Source organism: Vombatus ursinus, unplaced genomic scaffold (genome assembly GCF_900497805.2).
Source record: "Vombatus ursinus unplaced genomic scaffold, bare-nosed wombat genome assembly UNPS02014864.1, whole genome shotgun sequence".
NCBI classification, from domain to species: domain Eukaryota; kingdom Metazoa; phylum Chordata; class Mammalia; order Diprotodontia; family Vombatidae; genus Vombatus; species Vombatus ursinus.
This window is the reverse complement of record NW_020954642.1, coordinates 4,980,591-4,996,765: the sequence shown is the minus strand read 5'-3', so window position 1 is coordinate 4,996,765 and position 16,175 is coordinate 4,980,591. Positions and strand designations below refer to the sequence as shown.

At 42.3% G+C, this 16,175-nt stretch overlaps 1 protein-coding gene across 2 annotated transcripts in view; it reads right to left on the bottom strand.

Moving 5' to 3' along the window:
* LOC114027966 (pyrethroid hydrolase Ces2e-like) overlaps positions 1-10,561 on the bottom strand; it is a 28,120-nt gene extending 17,559 nt beyond the window's left edge. Inside the window, exons 1-4 of one of the 2 annotated variants that reach the window (XM_027842110.1) lie at positions 10,479-10,561; positions 7,029-7,233; positions 5,932-6,070; positions 3,400-3,533 (exon numbers count right to left, since the gene is read on the bottom strand). In XM_027842110.1, the coding sequence (XP_027697911.1) occupies positions 3,400-3,533; positions 5,932-6,070; positions 7,029-7,233; positions 10,479-10,548 (548 nt within the window). In that variant the 5' untranslated portion in view covers positions 10,549-10,561. The remainder of the gene's footprint in view (positions 1-3,399; positions 3,534-5,931; positions 6,071-7,028; positions 7,234-10,478) is intronic. The other variant, XM_027842111.1, reaches the window with a different exon arrangement.
* Positions 10,562-16,175: the final 5,614 nt, after the last annotated feature.

The following is a 16,175-nucleotide window of genomic DNA, read 5'->3' as shown; positions in this document are numbered from 1 at the left end:
CACTTGACATTTACTAGCTGTGTGACCCTGGGCAAGTCAATTAACCCCAATTGCCTAAGCTTTATTACTATGTGGTGAACCAAGCAGGCAAAAATGAAAGACACACACACACACACACACACACACACAACTGTATAACAATCTGCATTGACAGAGATTCTGGGTACTCACATGCAGGAGAATCGTTCAGGGGCAAGATCTTGGTAGGAGTACACACTCAGAGTGGGGAGTGAGACAGTCATCCCTTAAAGCGAGGTTTGGTTGGGACAATCAGCACAACACGTGAGACAGGGCCCTCTTAATCAGACCCGGGTGTGGGAGGGAAGTTCCCCAGGATCCCTTATTGATGTGGGACTCCGGGACTCCAAGAATGGGTGCCGGCACACAGTCATGCAGTCAAGCTGGGGGTCCATTCAGGAGCTGAGGTAAGTCACAGGATCAGAATAAGTCAGGGCTTGTGAAAGTACTGGCCCTCTGCTACTGCTTAAATGCTTTATGGTCCTTAGGACCACTTACCCTGTGACTCTGTGTTGGAGTTCTATCACTTATAGCAACATGACACAATGTATTTCAAAAATCACAATTGTTACACCTTCCCTTTGAGATTGCTTCTCCTTTTCATTGTATATATTTTGTATCTATATGGCTATTTATACGTTGTCTCCCATTGGAATTAAACTCCCTGAAGGTAGGAATTGACTTTCTTTTGCATCCAAAGCACTTAAGACAGTCATTGGCATACAATAAGGGCTTAAAAATGCTTGTTAACTGACTGATTGACTGAATCAGGTGGTGATGGTCTGACCTGTGCTGTAGGAAGATCACTGACAGCTGAGTGGAGGATGAACTGGAGCAGGGAGAGAATAGGCAAGGGGGCAAACCAAGCAGGCATTATTAGTCCAAGTGTAAGGCGGTGAGAGCCCGCACTAGAGTGGTGGTGGTGTCAGAGGAGAGAAATGGGTGTATATGAGAGATGTAGCAAGGGTAGAGTCAATGAGACTTGGCAACATATTGGATACAGGGGAAAAATGAGTGGTTGTGGACAATGACATGTAGATAACAAGCCTGTGACTGGGAGGATGATAGTGCCTTTAACAAATAATGAGGGAGTTATAAAGAGGGGTGGGCTTAGTGGGAAAGAGAAAGAGTTCAGTTTTGGAAATGTTGAGTTTGTAATGGGACACACATTTTGAGATAGTTGTTGATGGGATACAGTAGGTCTCTGGTCTGGAGACTGGAAGTCAGACAGGAGGGGTTGAAGAGAGTAAGAAAAAAGAATCAAACTGTCTAGACATAAAAGGGAGGAGATGTATGGGATGATAGCTACTGGGGATGGATGGATGAATGGATGGATGAATAGATCCAGTAAAGTTTTTTGAGAGGAGAGGAGAGACAAGGACAAGTTTGTAGGTAGTAGGGAAGCAGTCAGTGGAGGTTGGAGGTGGAAGAGGGGAGAGGAGAGGGAGGGAGGGGTAGAGAGAGAGAGAGCAAGATTAAAGAATCTTGAAAGTGATAATGATAGAAAGGGTAATCTTCTGGAGAAGACTGGAAGGAATGGAATAATTCCTGTGTGTGGAAAGCTTAGCTGAAGTGAAGAAAAGGTTCATCTCTTCATGTAAGATAGGTAAAGGAGGAGATAGTAATCTGATCAATGTAAGATAAGGAGGAGGGGATATGAGGGAGCTTAGTGGGTGGCTCATTTTTTCCTCAGCAAAATATAAAGCAAAGTTCTGAGTTAAGATGGTGAGGAGAGGAGGAGCCATGAGAAATTTGAAGAGGGATGTGAAGGTTTAGAAAAGCCACTCTGGTGAATGAGACAGTGAATTGATTATTTAGGTTCAAAAATGTTGCCTTACCAGAGTCAGGACTCAGTTAAAATTATGTAACTTTAATCTGCATGGACCCAGACAACATGGTTTCATGATTTTCTATTGCTTCATTCAGCAGTATGCAAAGAAGAGCAAAAAGAATGGCTGATGGGAGTAATTCAAAGCTGAGGTTTGGCAGGGAAAGATTTGTCATAGGATAAGGTATTAGTGTAGAGGTGAAATGGTTCACTAAGGAGTTAAGATGGAGAAGGAAAGAGAGCACAACCAGGCAGGGATGATGGCTTAGGAAAGAACTGAGAGGTGGGGGGATTGAAGGCCAAGGTGAGGATGAAGAACAGGGTTAGGGGTTACCAGGCAGAGAATCTAGTGGAACGACAAGAGATTATAACTAGATAGAGGAATTTCATAGTTAACAAATATAGAAGTGGAGCACTCATGAGTCAGGGTAAAATCAAGGGTGGTACCATCCCTGTATCTAGCTGAGGTGGGGCAGAGGAGTAGGTCATGAGAAATGAATACACTGAGGAACTGGGGAGTTAGAATGTCGAAGGGAATGTCAAGATGATTGTTGAAGTCCCTCACTATGAAGATGGGAGTTGGGAAAGAGAGAAAGACTGGAAACAAGGCACTGAACTCATTGAGAAAGGAAGGAGAGTGTCCCAGAGGATGTGATAAATAACAGCTACTAGAATCTTGATTGGGTGATGAACATGAATTGAATGACCCTCAAAGGAGGAGACTTGCTTAATGATGGTGGTAGAGTGAGAGTCTGGAAGTGGTAGAGGGAAACAAGGTGTATTTTGGCTTCCTTGTGATGGAGGCATGAGTGAAAATGCAAATAGTGCTGGAAATGGTCACCAGGAGAGCTGTGTCATTAGAAAAAAGCCAGGGTTTGGTGGGTACACATCACTAGAAGGGGTAAGAAAGGAAAGGGTTAAAGATGTAAACAATTTGTTACTTACAAAGCAGACATTCTAGAGTGCACGGTGAAAGGGGTAGGTAGCTTTAGAGTATAACATTACAGAAAATAGGTACTTGGAAAGCTAATGTCACCATGGGCTTTATTACTATGCAGTACAGCAATCTGGGGTTAGGTTAACTCAATAGGACCATCTTGTTTTCTTGTTTTGTAACCCCAGCACTTGGTACGGTGTCTGGTGCTTAATAAATGGTTTATCTACCTTCTTATCTGTCTGCTAATGTATCTATCTATCCATCCATCTGTCTGTCTATCCATCCATCCATCCATCTGTCTGTCCATTTGTCTGTCCACCCACCCACCCATCTATCTATCTGTCTGTCTGTCTTTCTTTCTTTCTAGAATCTGAGACTGAGGAAGAAGTGAATTTATTGGTCATAAGAAGCAGGGCCATCATTTGAAATTGGGTCTTCTAGCCACAAATCTAGTACTTTTTCTACTATGTCATGATTAGCTTGTGGGGAAGGTAGGGGGAGCAAGAGAGATGTTTAATCAGGAATTAATGTTTATCATCATTGAACCACTCAGAGACCTGGGAGCTAATCAGTGAAAAAATACTGGTACTCACATTTTACTGGGGTCAAATCTCACCTGAAGAACCCAAGGACGCCCAGCCTGTACTGGATGGTGACCACCACCACATTCTGGGAGGCAGACAATATCGAACCATCACACATGGAAGCAGAGCCCAAGATGAGACCACCGCCGTGGATCCACATCATCACCTGCAGGGATCAGACATGGTTTTCTTTACCAGAACAAATCCGACCAAGCATAGTTCTGATGCTCCCTTGCTCAACAGGAGAATACTGTAGCCTGTTATCTTGTGACCAATGTTAAAGTAGCTCTAAATGTGAGTGAATTCACTTATCACGATACTGTATATCAAGAGCTGACAGGATAAGCACCAGAACATCTCAGGTAAGAGCCCACTTAACCTGACTCAGAGGTGGTTCAGATCCTCCTTGGACTCTTCCTGGCACAATCAGCTCCCTATGAATCATAAATTTTAGGGCTGAAAGGGATTTTAGACTGCCTAGTGCAACACCCCCATTTGACAGATGAGGAACTTGAGGCCCAGAGAAGTTAAGTGACTTGCAAAAGGTCATACAGCTGGTGGCAGAGCTGGGCTTGGAACTCAGAAATTCTCAGTCTAAGTCCTATTCTCTCTTCACTACATTCTGTGGTTTGGTTGCTACTACCATCTTCCTTCCCACCCTCCATACAAAATACAAACTATTAGGGTACTGACAATGAAGAATACTGTAAGATCCCATTCTTTCTAGTATAGCTGGTCTGAACCCAGTTCTACTGAGCTTTCCCTGATCAAGCTCAGTTTCTCTTGCACAAAAGTCTTCTGCCCCATGGAACCAGGCAACCTCACATCTATTCCAGCTCACTCCTTCCTTCCAGGTGCCCCTAAGTCTCCTGAAAGCAATGGAAGTACATTCCTTGTTTCTCTTTGCAGGACCAGCATGGGTGGCATTTCCTCCAGGTTTCACATCCTCCAAGCCCTGGAGTATTCCAAACTCCAAGTTCCTTTTATGGAAACAACTCTGATAATCCTATATTTAGGAATTTGCTCTGGCTTTGTGGTATATTCATTCATTCAACACATTTACTGAGCACCTACTATGTGCAAGGCTCTGTGATGGGTATTTTGAATAAGACCAGGTCCCTGCTCTCAAAGTACTTTCAGTCAATGAAAGGGCAAGGATAGGATATGGATCAAAAACTGTAAGAAAGACTGATAGAGTCTGTATTGGGCAAGCTAGGTGGCATATTAGACAGAGTGATTGGCCTTCAGTCAGGAAAACTCATCTTTCTGAGTTCAAATCTGGCCTCAGACACGAGCTATGTGACCTTGGGCAAGTCACTTTACCCTGGTTGCCTCAGTTTCCTCATCTGTAAAATGAGCTGGAGAAAGAAGTGGCAAACCACTCCAGTACCTTTGCCAAGAACGCCCCAAAGGGGGTCATGAAGAATCTGACACAACCGAGAAATGATGGAACAACATTGTGTGTATTAAGTGTCATAACGTATATGATAAGTGCCATAAGGAAGATCCAAAATAACTTTAAGATAGCTCAAAGGTGAGAGAAACCACACCACTCTTTGTGTCCCCAGCACTAATGAGAAGGGCTCCAGGTTTGTAGAAATGGCTGTTGAATTGAATGTTGGTTTGTTGAGGTTCAGAGAAGGTTTCATGGGGAGATGACATTTGAGTAGTTTTATTCACTATCATTTATTTTAAGGAAGGAGGCCTGGTGTAGATGATAGAGGACTAGCCTTGGAGTGAAGGGTTGGGTTGAGTCCTGCCTTGGGCACATATGAAATATGTGGCCACAAAGAAGCTACTTAGTTTCTCGGTAAAAGAGTCAAGCCAAGACTCTGAGTTACAAAATAGTTGCGTGTCCTCATCAATAGAGAGAGTTTCCACATAGTAGAGTTGCCCACAGAAATGAATGATAGCTCTGGACAGGATTAAGAAGTGTTTGGGAGGTCACACTTTCTCAATGTTTTGCTCTCTTCCTATAGCAATAATAGCCTGTAGCAGAAATTGATATCATTCCAGGTCATGGAAACAATTCCCTGAAGTTATTTCAGTCATTTCCAGTAATGTCCAACTCTCCATGACCCATGATAACTTGGGGTTATCCTGGCAGAAATACTGGAGTGGTGTTCCATTTCCTTCTCCAGCTCATTTTCCATATGAGGAAATTGAGGCAAATAGGATAAAGTGACTTGCCCAGGGTCACACAGCTAGTAAGTGTCTGAGTCCAGATTTGAACTCAGGAAAATGAGTCTTCCTGACTCCAGGCCTGGTACTCTATCCAGTGTGCCACCTAGATGTCTTGAAGGTATAAGGAGACAGATTTTAGCCTCACAGAAGCAAACATTTGCTAACAATGCAAGTTGTTGCCCAAAAGTAGAGTGGATTGCCTTGAGAACTAGTAAGCTCCCTGACCAGGAGAACTTCAGGGAAAGCTAGATGACTTGTCAGAGATATAGAGAGGAAGACTGTTCCCATGCTGGTGGAATGAGGTGACCTCCAAGGTCCCATAGTTCTCATGCCTTAGTATTCTCATTCCCCATTGTGGAAGGTACAGAGATCTGGCTTACTGGCAATCCAGTCCCCTCCTTTGCGTGGTCAGGAACATAGATATTGAGGTACAAACAGTCTTCAGAAATGGCAGTAAGAGGGATGTTCATTTTCATGGTCCTTGTCATTTTTTCTAGGGTAGCGACATCCTGCAAACACCTGGAAAACGCAAGAGGTGAATGATCTGAATAGAATCGCATGGGGATAATATAATAATAATAATGTGAATGTGAATGAATAAAGGGAGTGAATGTCCTGGAATGTGATTGCACTGTAAGAGAGGATGTGAGGAACTCATGAAACCTGCTGCAGATCAATGAAAGTCGAGCTAGACTAAGATAGAACATGACTAGAGACATTTTAACAAGAACATCACTACTGACCACTGGGTCAGTTGGATTTTCTTTGTTACAGAGGAGCATTAGGGGTAGGAGGGAGGCTGGGGTAGGGAATGGGCAATAAGTGTGGTCTCCAAAGTAAAAAACTTAAAACTGCTTAAAAACAAAACCAGGTGTCAGATTCAATGACCTCTAGATTTCTGAGCCTATCAGTCTGTGAGTTCTGGCTTTGTTATTTACTAGCTTTGTGACCTTGGGTGAGTCACTTAATCTCGGTTGTTGTTCAGTCCTGTCTGACCTGTTGTGACTCCTTATGGGGTTTTCTTGGCAAAGATACTGGAGCAGTTTGCCGTTTCCCTCTCCAGCTCATTTTACAGATGAGGAAACTGAGGCAAAGAGGGTGAGCCCAAGGTCACATAGCTAGTAAGTATCTGAGGTGAGATTTGAACTCAGGTCTTTCTGACTCCAGGCACAGTATTCTATCCTCTGAGTCACTCAGTTGCCTCTAATCTCTGTTAACTTTTGTTTTCTTATCTGTAGCAATATGTGCCTCAATACTAACTGCCTCAGTATTTTTCTGAAGTCTGTTATTCTCTAAAATCCAAATAAACATGAACTGTTATCATTAAGCAATTATCTGAGCCCAGTGAACATTCATGCCTTCAACACATACTTAACAGATGCCTACTGTGTGCAGAGCATAGACAGACAAAATGTGAGTAAAACAAGATGGCGCCCTGTGCTTATCTGGTAAGAAAAGAATAGAGGAAGGTGCTTACATAGGTGGAAAAGTAGTCGCATCTCTCACATTGCTCCAGGAATCTGGTGGTTGTGGAGGAGAAAACCTCAGGGCCCCCACAGGGGGTTTGGCAAAGGGGATTCCCAGGAAAACATTGACAACTTTGTCAATCCCCTTGATACTGATTTGAGTCCCTTGAATCTGTCCAGACTCAGTGGTCCTGATGAGGTCATCTGCATGATGCCCTGTGAACAAAAGGGACAGAAATCCTCAGGGACAGAGGGCTGAAATGATGTCCACATGCCCCTTCTAAATGCCCTACCATGACCATTTTTTCATTAGATGGGAATGTAGGCCTCCTCCTATGTCTGCCATGATTCTTTTCATTTCCCTTAAAGATCTCCAGTGATGGGGAACTTACTCCAGAGAAGGGCCATTTGCAGTTATAGACAGCTCTGCCACTGCCTCAGGAGCTGTCCAGGTTTGCAGAACCTGAGGCTCAAGATCTAAACCACTGCTCCCCAACAATCCCACCCCCAACCCAGCTTAGGAAAGCACAGAACTAAAAATCAGTGCCGTATAGTTTATCAGTATGACCCAACTGAGCAAAGACTTAAGGAGCACCTACTATGGTCAATGCCCTCAGCTCTGAATTGAGCATAAAATGGCAGGAATTTTTGTTCTCCTAGAAATCAATGACCTGTGTACCAATAACTAGCAATACAAGGGAGAGGTATAAAGGAGAATTCCTGGAAGAGAGCTAGGAAAAGATATGAGGAGGGTCAGGCAAAGCTCTGCTACGAGTGGCAGTGCCCAAGCTGAGTCCCTAATGAAGAGTCTTCAACAGAACTAAACTGGGGGAAGAGCTTTCTGGGCATGGGAGAGACAGTAGATAAAGAAGGGAGACAGAAGATGGCAGGAGAAGAAAGGCAGATGGAAAGTAGTTACAATGGGCTATAGTATGTGTTGGGAAGACTAACTTTTCTGAGTTCCAATCCAGCCTCAGATACTTACTAGCTGTGTGACCCTGGGCAAGTCACTTAACCTATTTGCCATCAGTTTCCTTATCTGTAGAATGAGCTGGAGAAGATAATGGCAAACCAACTCTAGTATCTTTGCCAAGAAAATCCCAAATGGGATCACCAAGAGGTGAACGTGATTGAAAAACTACTGAGCAACAACATAGCAAATGTGAATAAAGTATTAGGTGCTAAGGCTAGATGCACAGAGGACTGCATTTGGGCTCAGAAGATAGGGGTTCAAATCATAGCTCTCCCCTTTACTGCCTGTGAGAAGTTGTTAAATTATTTTCCCTTACCTTAGCCTGTTCTCCTTTTTTGACTAAATGGGAAAGGGCATTGAATTCAGTGGTCCTTAAGATTCCTCCCAGCTCTTCATCCTTGAACCCAAGAGCTAGAGACTGCTCAACTGTCAGGCCACAGGGCCATACTCTGCCTGGATTAGAAGGACAAGGGTCAGGTGTGCCTCTGAAATATTGGCACTACCCTTTTGTCAAAGGAGATCAAAGTATAGCCCTATATAAAATGTCTGGGAGTGACTTTAACATACATCAAGTGGCCTTCAGTTTTTTCTCTATAATCATAGTGGTTTGGAAGGATAAAAATAAAGAAATAACTCAAAGCCTCCAGCTTGTGGGATAAGAACTGACTTTTTGACAAAAACTTTTAGGAGACTGGAAACTAGTATGTCAAAAACTAGGCATAGACCAACATCTCACACCGTATACCAAGATAAGGTCAAAATGGGTACAGGATTTAGACATAAAAGGGGATTCCATCAGCAAGTTAAGAGAGCAAGGAATAGTTTACTTGTCAGATCTATGGAGAGGGGAAGAATTTGTGACCAAACAAGAGATAGAGAACATTATGAAATATAAAAATGGATCATTTGGATTACATTACATTAAAAAGGTTTTGCACAAACAAAACCAACCCAACAAATATTAGAAGGAAAGCAGTAAGATAGAAAACAATGTTTATAGCAAGCATTTCTGAGAAAGGCCTCATTTCTCAAATATGTAGAAAACTGAGTCAAATTGATCGGAATACAAGTCATTCCCCAACTGATAAATGGCAAAAGGGTATGAGTAGACAGTTCCCAGTTGAAGAAATTACAGCTATCTATAGCTGTATAAAAAAATTTCTAAATCACTACGGATTAGACAAATGCAAATTAAAACAACTCTGAGGTACCCCCTCACACCTATCAGATTGACTAATATGACACAAAGGGAAAATGATAAATATTGGAGAAGATATGGGAAAATTGGGGCACTAAATGCACTGTTGGTAGAGTTGTGAACTCATCCAACCTTTCTGGGAAGAAATTTGGAACTCTGCCCAAAGTGCAATCAAAGTGTTCATACCCTGTGACTGATAATACCACTACTAGGTCTGTATCCCAAAGAGATCATTAAAAAAGGGAAAAGGACTCACATGTACAAAAATATTTATAGCAGTTCTTTTTGTGGTGGCAAAAAATTGGAAAGGGAGAGGATGTCCATCCATTGGGAAATGGCTGAACAAGTCGTGGTATATGAATGTAATGGAATCTATTGTGCTATAAGAAATGATGAGCAGGCAGACTACAGAAAAATCTGGAAAGATTTAGATGAACTGGTGCTGTGAAGTGAGCAGAGCCAGGAGAACATTGTACACAGTAATAGCAGCATTGTGCAATGATTAACTATGATTGACTTAGCTCTTCTCAGCAATACAATGATCCAAGACAATTCCAAAAGGCTCATGAGGGGAAATGCTATCCACATGTAGAGAAAGAACTATGGAGTCTGAATGCAGATCGAAGCATACAATTTTTACTTTTTTGTTTGTCTTTTTGTGGCTTTTCCCTTTTGTTCTGTTTCCTCTTTCACACCATGACTAATGTGCAAATATGTTTACACGATTGCACATGTATAACCTATATCCAATAGCTTGTTGTTTTGGGAACATGGAATGGGAGGAAAGGGGGGAGTAAAAATTTGAAACTCAAAATCTTATGTAAAATAAATGTTGAAAACTACCCTTACATGTAATTGGAGAAATAATATTTACAGGAAGAAAGAGAGAGAGAGAGAGAAAATAAAGCTGTCTCACATTTTTTCATGCAAACTCTGGGGGCCTAGTTCCAGTCTGTAAAAAGATCCTCCCCAGTTCTCACTCTTATCTTCCTCCTTGAAAATGACTCAGCTTTCTCTTTCTCCCCACCGCACCAGCAGCTGATAGAAGAGTTTTTGGACATAACACACATGGAGAGGACATTAATTTCTCAGCAGTAAACTGAGGTTGGCCTCCTGAAATCAAACTAGCAATAATCCTTCACCCCCAGCCCACCCACCCAAGCAGGTGAGGGTAATAAGAGAAAGAACAATGCACAAGCCCCATATCTCCAATGGGAAAATCAAAGGACTCCTCCCATGTCCCTCCAGAAATCATCCCCTGCTCTGGGTCAGCCTGGCAGAGCTACTCACCTGGGGCTTGAATCAGGAGGCCCAGGACCTCCAAAGTCAGGACCTTGGGCAGCAGGGAAGTCTTCCACATCTTTCCCTCTGCACAGCCCTCTGGTTATGCCTAATCAGATCCCTGGCCTGGCCTTTAATACAAAAAGAACTGGATCAAAGGGCACTGCAGGGGAACTGGGGCAAAGGGCTACTCAAAGGACTTACTCCTCACAACTTGTCTTAGGCATATTTGAAAAATAAAAATTAGATTGTATCCCTAAAGGCTAAAGACAGGTCTGCAAACCTGTTCATCTAGCAGGGAAATGCCAGTAAATATGTAATAACAAGCTCCCTGGGAAACAAAAACAAAAAAAATATATCCGTGATGCACTCTTAAATTTAATCTGTGTTAGTAATTTTTTCCAACACTTTCTTAAGTCTAGACAATCAATAAATCAAGCCCTGAATTGTAGCATTTTCTGATTTCAGAGGGGCAAATTTGGCAATGGGTTCACAAGAGCCAGTTTGAATTGCCCCCACCACTTCACCTGAAATGTCAAGGGTCAAAATTCAAATTACACAACCTAACCAACCTCCCTCCCAGTTTCTGGAGACTTCTATGACTTTTTCCCACTTGAAGCTTGTCAGTGGTTTTCAGTTGTGTCTGACCCTTCATGACCTTATTTGGTTTTTTGGGGTTTTGTTTTGTTTTTTTTTTTTGGTAAAGTCACTGGAGTGGTTTGCCATTTCCTTCTCCAGCTCATTTTACATATGAGGAAACTCAGGCCCAGTGGGTTAAGTGACTTGCCCAGGATCGCACAGACAGGAAGTATCCGGGTCCAGATTCGAATTCTGGAAGATGAATCTTCCTGACTGCAGGCATGACACTGTATCCTCTGTGCCACCTAGCTGCCCCCTTGAAGTTGTAAGAGTCTTGTATTCTTGCTCTCACAGAAGCCTGAATTCCCTGAGAATGGACTGTCTCCCAAGTACTGTATGGAGAATCTAAGCACCTTAATCCATATCATACCTCTGTTGAATTAAGATTGTTATTATTATTATTATTATAAAAAACAATTATGATGATATTGGCTAGCATTTATATAGAACTTTAAGATTTACAAAGCACTTTGTATACATTATCTAATTAGACCCTCACAATTATTATCCCCATTTTCCAGTTGAGAAAACTGAGGCAGGCAGAGGTTGAATGACTTGCTCAAGGTCACCTAGCTAGATAATTGTCTGAAGCAGGATTGGAATGCAGCTCCTCCTGTCTCTAAGTCCAATACTTTGGCTGCTCCTCTCTGCCACTTCCAGGAAGTCCCTCTGCTGCCAGCATTGAGCTGCCTTCCCTTTAGAGTTTACTGTCTCCAGGGAGATCACCCCATCCAGATGCCTGTGGTGGCTGTCTGCTCTATCTCCTGGCACCTCCATCACTCTTCCTCTTTTCTCAAGCAGATCAATACCTGGCTCACAGACTTCCTCTCTCTCCCAACCCCTGACACTGGAAGACTTTAACACACATGCTGCTGTTCGAGCCTCCCGGCTAATCAAACTTTCCATCTATTACAGTCTACACCTTCACTTTACCTCTGCCACACAGGTCATATCCATGATTGCAGCTAGATTATACACTGGATAGAAGACTAGGCCTGGAGTCAAGAAGACCTGAGTTCAAATCTGGCCTCAGGCACCTACAAGCTGTGTGATCCTGGGCAAGTCGCTTAAGCTTTGTCTGCATTCATTTCTCACTTGTAAAGGATGATATTAGTACCTACCTTCCAGGGTTATTGTGAGGAACGTATGAGATGTACATTGCAAACCCTAAAGCACTCTAGAAATGCTAGCTGTTATTATTGGCCTCAGCATCACCCATGTTCAACCTCCATGACATAAACTCAGAAATTCAGCTTTCTAGAACATAATCTCTTACCCTTCTATCACCCCACCCCCTACTCCACCTCACTTCTCTTAAAACTCTTCCTCTGGTGACTTCCATTCGTGCCACATCACCCTGTTTTCCTAGTTCATCACCTCGGTCAGGCTTCCTTTTCCTCCCTTCTCAATCTTGATCCGATTGACAACAGGTGTGACATTTAACTGTCTTCTGCCTGTGAATCCTTTCTTTTCTCATCTGAGGGACTTGCTGCCATTGTATGGGAATCAATGGTCAGTCCGTTGGTTAGCTCTCTCTCTCTCTCTATATATATATAGAGAGAGACAGAGAGACAGAGACAGACAGACAGACAGAGACAGAGAGAGAGACAGAGAGACAGGGAGAGGAGAGGAGAGGAGTGGAGAGAAGGAAACAGAAAGAGACACACACAGAGATACAGAGATAGGGGAGAGAGAGAGATGTCCAAACTAACATAGTACTTCCATGTCCTTTAACAGGTCTCTCTAATCCAAAATGACTTGAGATAACATTTATAGGAATCTTGAACAATGAAAAGATCACAAGATGTAAAAATGCAGTTTGGAGGTTAACATTCCAAAGCAATGAATAGTCCCTAGTCAGTTTCTTCACTGATTACTTCCCTTATGTGTTCTCCTGGGGTAAACAAAGGGACCTCTCTCTTTGGCTCCATATCCTAATCCTTTCTCAATAGAGAATTGTGAATTCTGGCCCCCATTGCTTCATGGGATGGACAAAGAGGAGATTGCTCCATCTAATAATAAAAATAACAGGTGGTAATTACATATCACTTTAAGGTTTGGAAAGCAATTTTGAAATGTTATCTTGAGTTACAGTATTTTTTCATATGGCTATAGATAGCTTTGATTACTTCATCTGAAAATTGATCATATCTTTTGGTCATTTATCAATTGTGGAGTGACTCTTTTTATAAATTTGACTCAGTACTCTATATGTTTGAGAAATGAGGCCTTTATCAGAGAAACTTGCTTCAAAATTTTTTTCACAGTTACTCTTGCTAACTGTATTTCCCTCCATCCTATTTCCCACTCATTTATTCTATTGTCTCCTTTCACCTTGTCCCTCCTCAAAAGTGTTTTGCTTCTGAATACCCTGTCCCCCAATCTGCCCTTCCCTCTATCGCCACCCCCTTCTCTTATTCCCTTCCCCTCTTACTTTCCTGTAGGGTAAATAAGATAGATTTCTATGCCCAATTGAGTGCGTATGTTATTCCATCTTTGAGCCAGTTCTGAAGAGAGTAAGGTTCACTCACTCTCCCTTACCTCCCCCCTCTTCCCCTGTACTGTAAAAGCTTTTTCTTGCCCCTTTTATGTGAGATAATTTACCCCATTCTACCTCTCCTTTTTTATTTCTCCCAGTACATCCCCCTCTCATCCTTTAATTTTATTTTTTAAATATCAACCCTTCATAGTCAACTCACACATGTACCCTCTTGTCTATATATACTAACTACCCTAATAATGAGAAAGGTCTTATGAGTTACAAATATCATCTTCCCGTGTTGGAATGTAAACAGTTTAAACTTATTAAGTCCTTTATGATTTCATTTTCTTGTTTACCTTTTTATGCTTCTCTTCAGTCTTGTATTAGAAAGTCAAATTTTCTATTCAATTCTGATCCTTCCATCAAGAATGCTTGAAAGTCCTCCATCTCATTGAATATACATTTCTTCCACTTGGAGGATTATACTTGGTTTTGCTGGGTAGGTGATTCTTGGTTGTAATTCTAGCTCCTTGGCCCTCCAGAGTATCATATTCCAAGTCCTTTAATCCTTTAATGTGGAAGCTGCTAAATATTATGTTATTGTGATGGTAGCTCCCTGATACTTGAATTGTTTCTTTCTGGCTGCTTGCGATATTTTCTCCTTGACCTGGGAACTCTGGTATTTGGCTATAATATTCCTGGCAGTTTTGATTTTGGGATCTCTTTCAGGAGGTGATGGATGTATTCTTTCAATTTCTATTTTACCCTTTGATTCTAGAATATCAGGGCACTTTCCCTTGATAATTTCTTGAAAGATGATGTCTAGGCTTTCTTTTTGATCATGGCTTTCAGGTAGTCCAATAATTTTTCAATTATCTCTCCTGAATCTATTTTCTAGGTCAGTTGTTTTTGCAAAGAGAAATTTTAAATTGTTTTCTATTTTTTCATTCTTTTGGTTTTGTTTCATTGTTTCTTGATTTCTCATTAAATAATTAGCTTCTGTTTGTTCCATTCTAATTTTTAAGGAATTCTTTTCTTCCATTAGCCCTTGGACTTCTCTTTCCATTTGTCCAAATCTGCTTTTTAAGGCATTCTTCTCCTCACTGGACTTCTGGTTGTGTTTTTGTTTTGTTTTTGTTTTTGTTTTTGTTTTTTTATACTTTGGCCTAGTCTGTTTCTTAAGGTAATATTTTCTTCGGTATTTAATATGTCTAGCAAGCTGTTGACTCTTTTTTTTTATTATTTTTTGCATCACTTTTATTTCTCTTCCCAATTCTTCCTCTACCTCTCTTACTTGATTTTCAAAATCCTTTTTGAGCTGTTCCATGGCCTGAGACCCTTTTTCCTGGAGGTTTTAGATGTAGAAGCTTAGAGCTGTTGTCTTCTACTTAGTGTTTTATCTTCCTTGTCACCATAATAACTTTCAATACTCAGAGTTTTTTTCCCATTCTTTGCTCATTTTTGCAGCCTAGTAGTTAACTTCTAACTCTTTGCTAAAGTGGGGCTCTGCTTCCAGGGTGGAGAGTGCACTGTCCCAAGCTTCAGGTGTTTTGTGCAGCTGTTTTCAGAGTTACTTCTAGGGAACTGTAAGTTTTCGGTTCTTCCAAGTTGGTATGATCTAAGGAGAGATGTTTACTTCTGTCCTGGCCTGTGCTCAGGTCTGTGAGTGACCACAAACACTCTTTTCTGCCCTGGAACTGTGAGGAGCGTCCCCTCTCCACTGTGACCTCAAGCACTGGTGTACTAGTACTCTTCCTACCCCGGGACTGTCACCCAGGACTGCCACCCTGATCCAAGTATATGGGAAAGCAACAGAGTCCTGCCTCAGTGTTAGCAAAGAGACCCCTGTAATCTCCTTCTGACCAGTTGTTCAATCCACTTACTGTCTGTGGGCTGAGGTCTCTGAAAGCAGCTGCTGCCACAGCTGATTTAGAGGCTCTCAAGGCCTGCTCCTGGATTGCTGTGGCCGGGGCTGTGCTGACGCATGCTGCATTAGACTATGCTACACTGTCACCCAGGTGCATCAGACCTTTCCTGCCAATCTTCCAAGTTGTTTGGCATCTGTTGGCTGAGAGGTCTGGAAATTGCCACTACCACCAGTGATTCAGTTGTCCCAAGGCCTGCTCTGGGTTTACTGAGGGTTGGTCTGTGCCAGTGTGACTTGAGCTGGACTGCACTCCTCTCTCATCCTGGTGCAACAGACTTTTCCTGCCAACCTTCCAAGACGTCATGTGCTGGAAATTTGTTTCACTCTCCTTTTGGGGGGTTCTGCTGCTCTCGAATTTCTTTAGAGTCATTTTAAAGGTATTTGGAGGGTTTGGGAGAGAGCTCAGGCAAGACCCTGCCTTTTCTCCATTATCTTGGCTTTGCCTTGAAAGATGCTGTCTTACTTGATCGTCACAACAACCCTGGGAGGTAGGTGCTGTTATGATCCCCTTTTACAGATGAGAAAACTGAGGCACCCAGGGATTAAGTATATTGCCCAGGGTCACACAGCTAGTGAGTGTTTGAGGCAGGATTTGAACACACAGTGCTAAGCTCTGGGAATACAAATATCAGCACAAAGACTGCCCATCCCCTCTGGG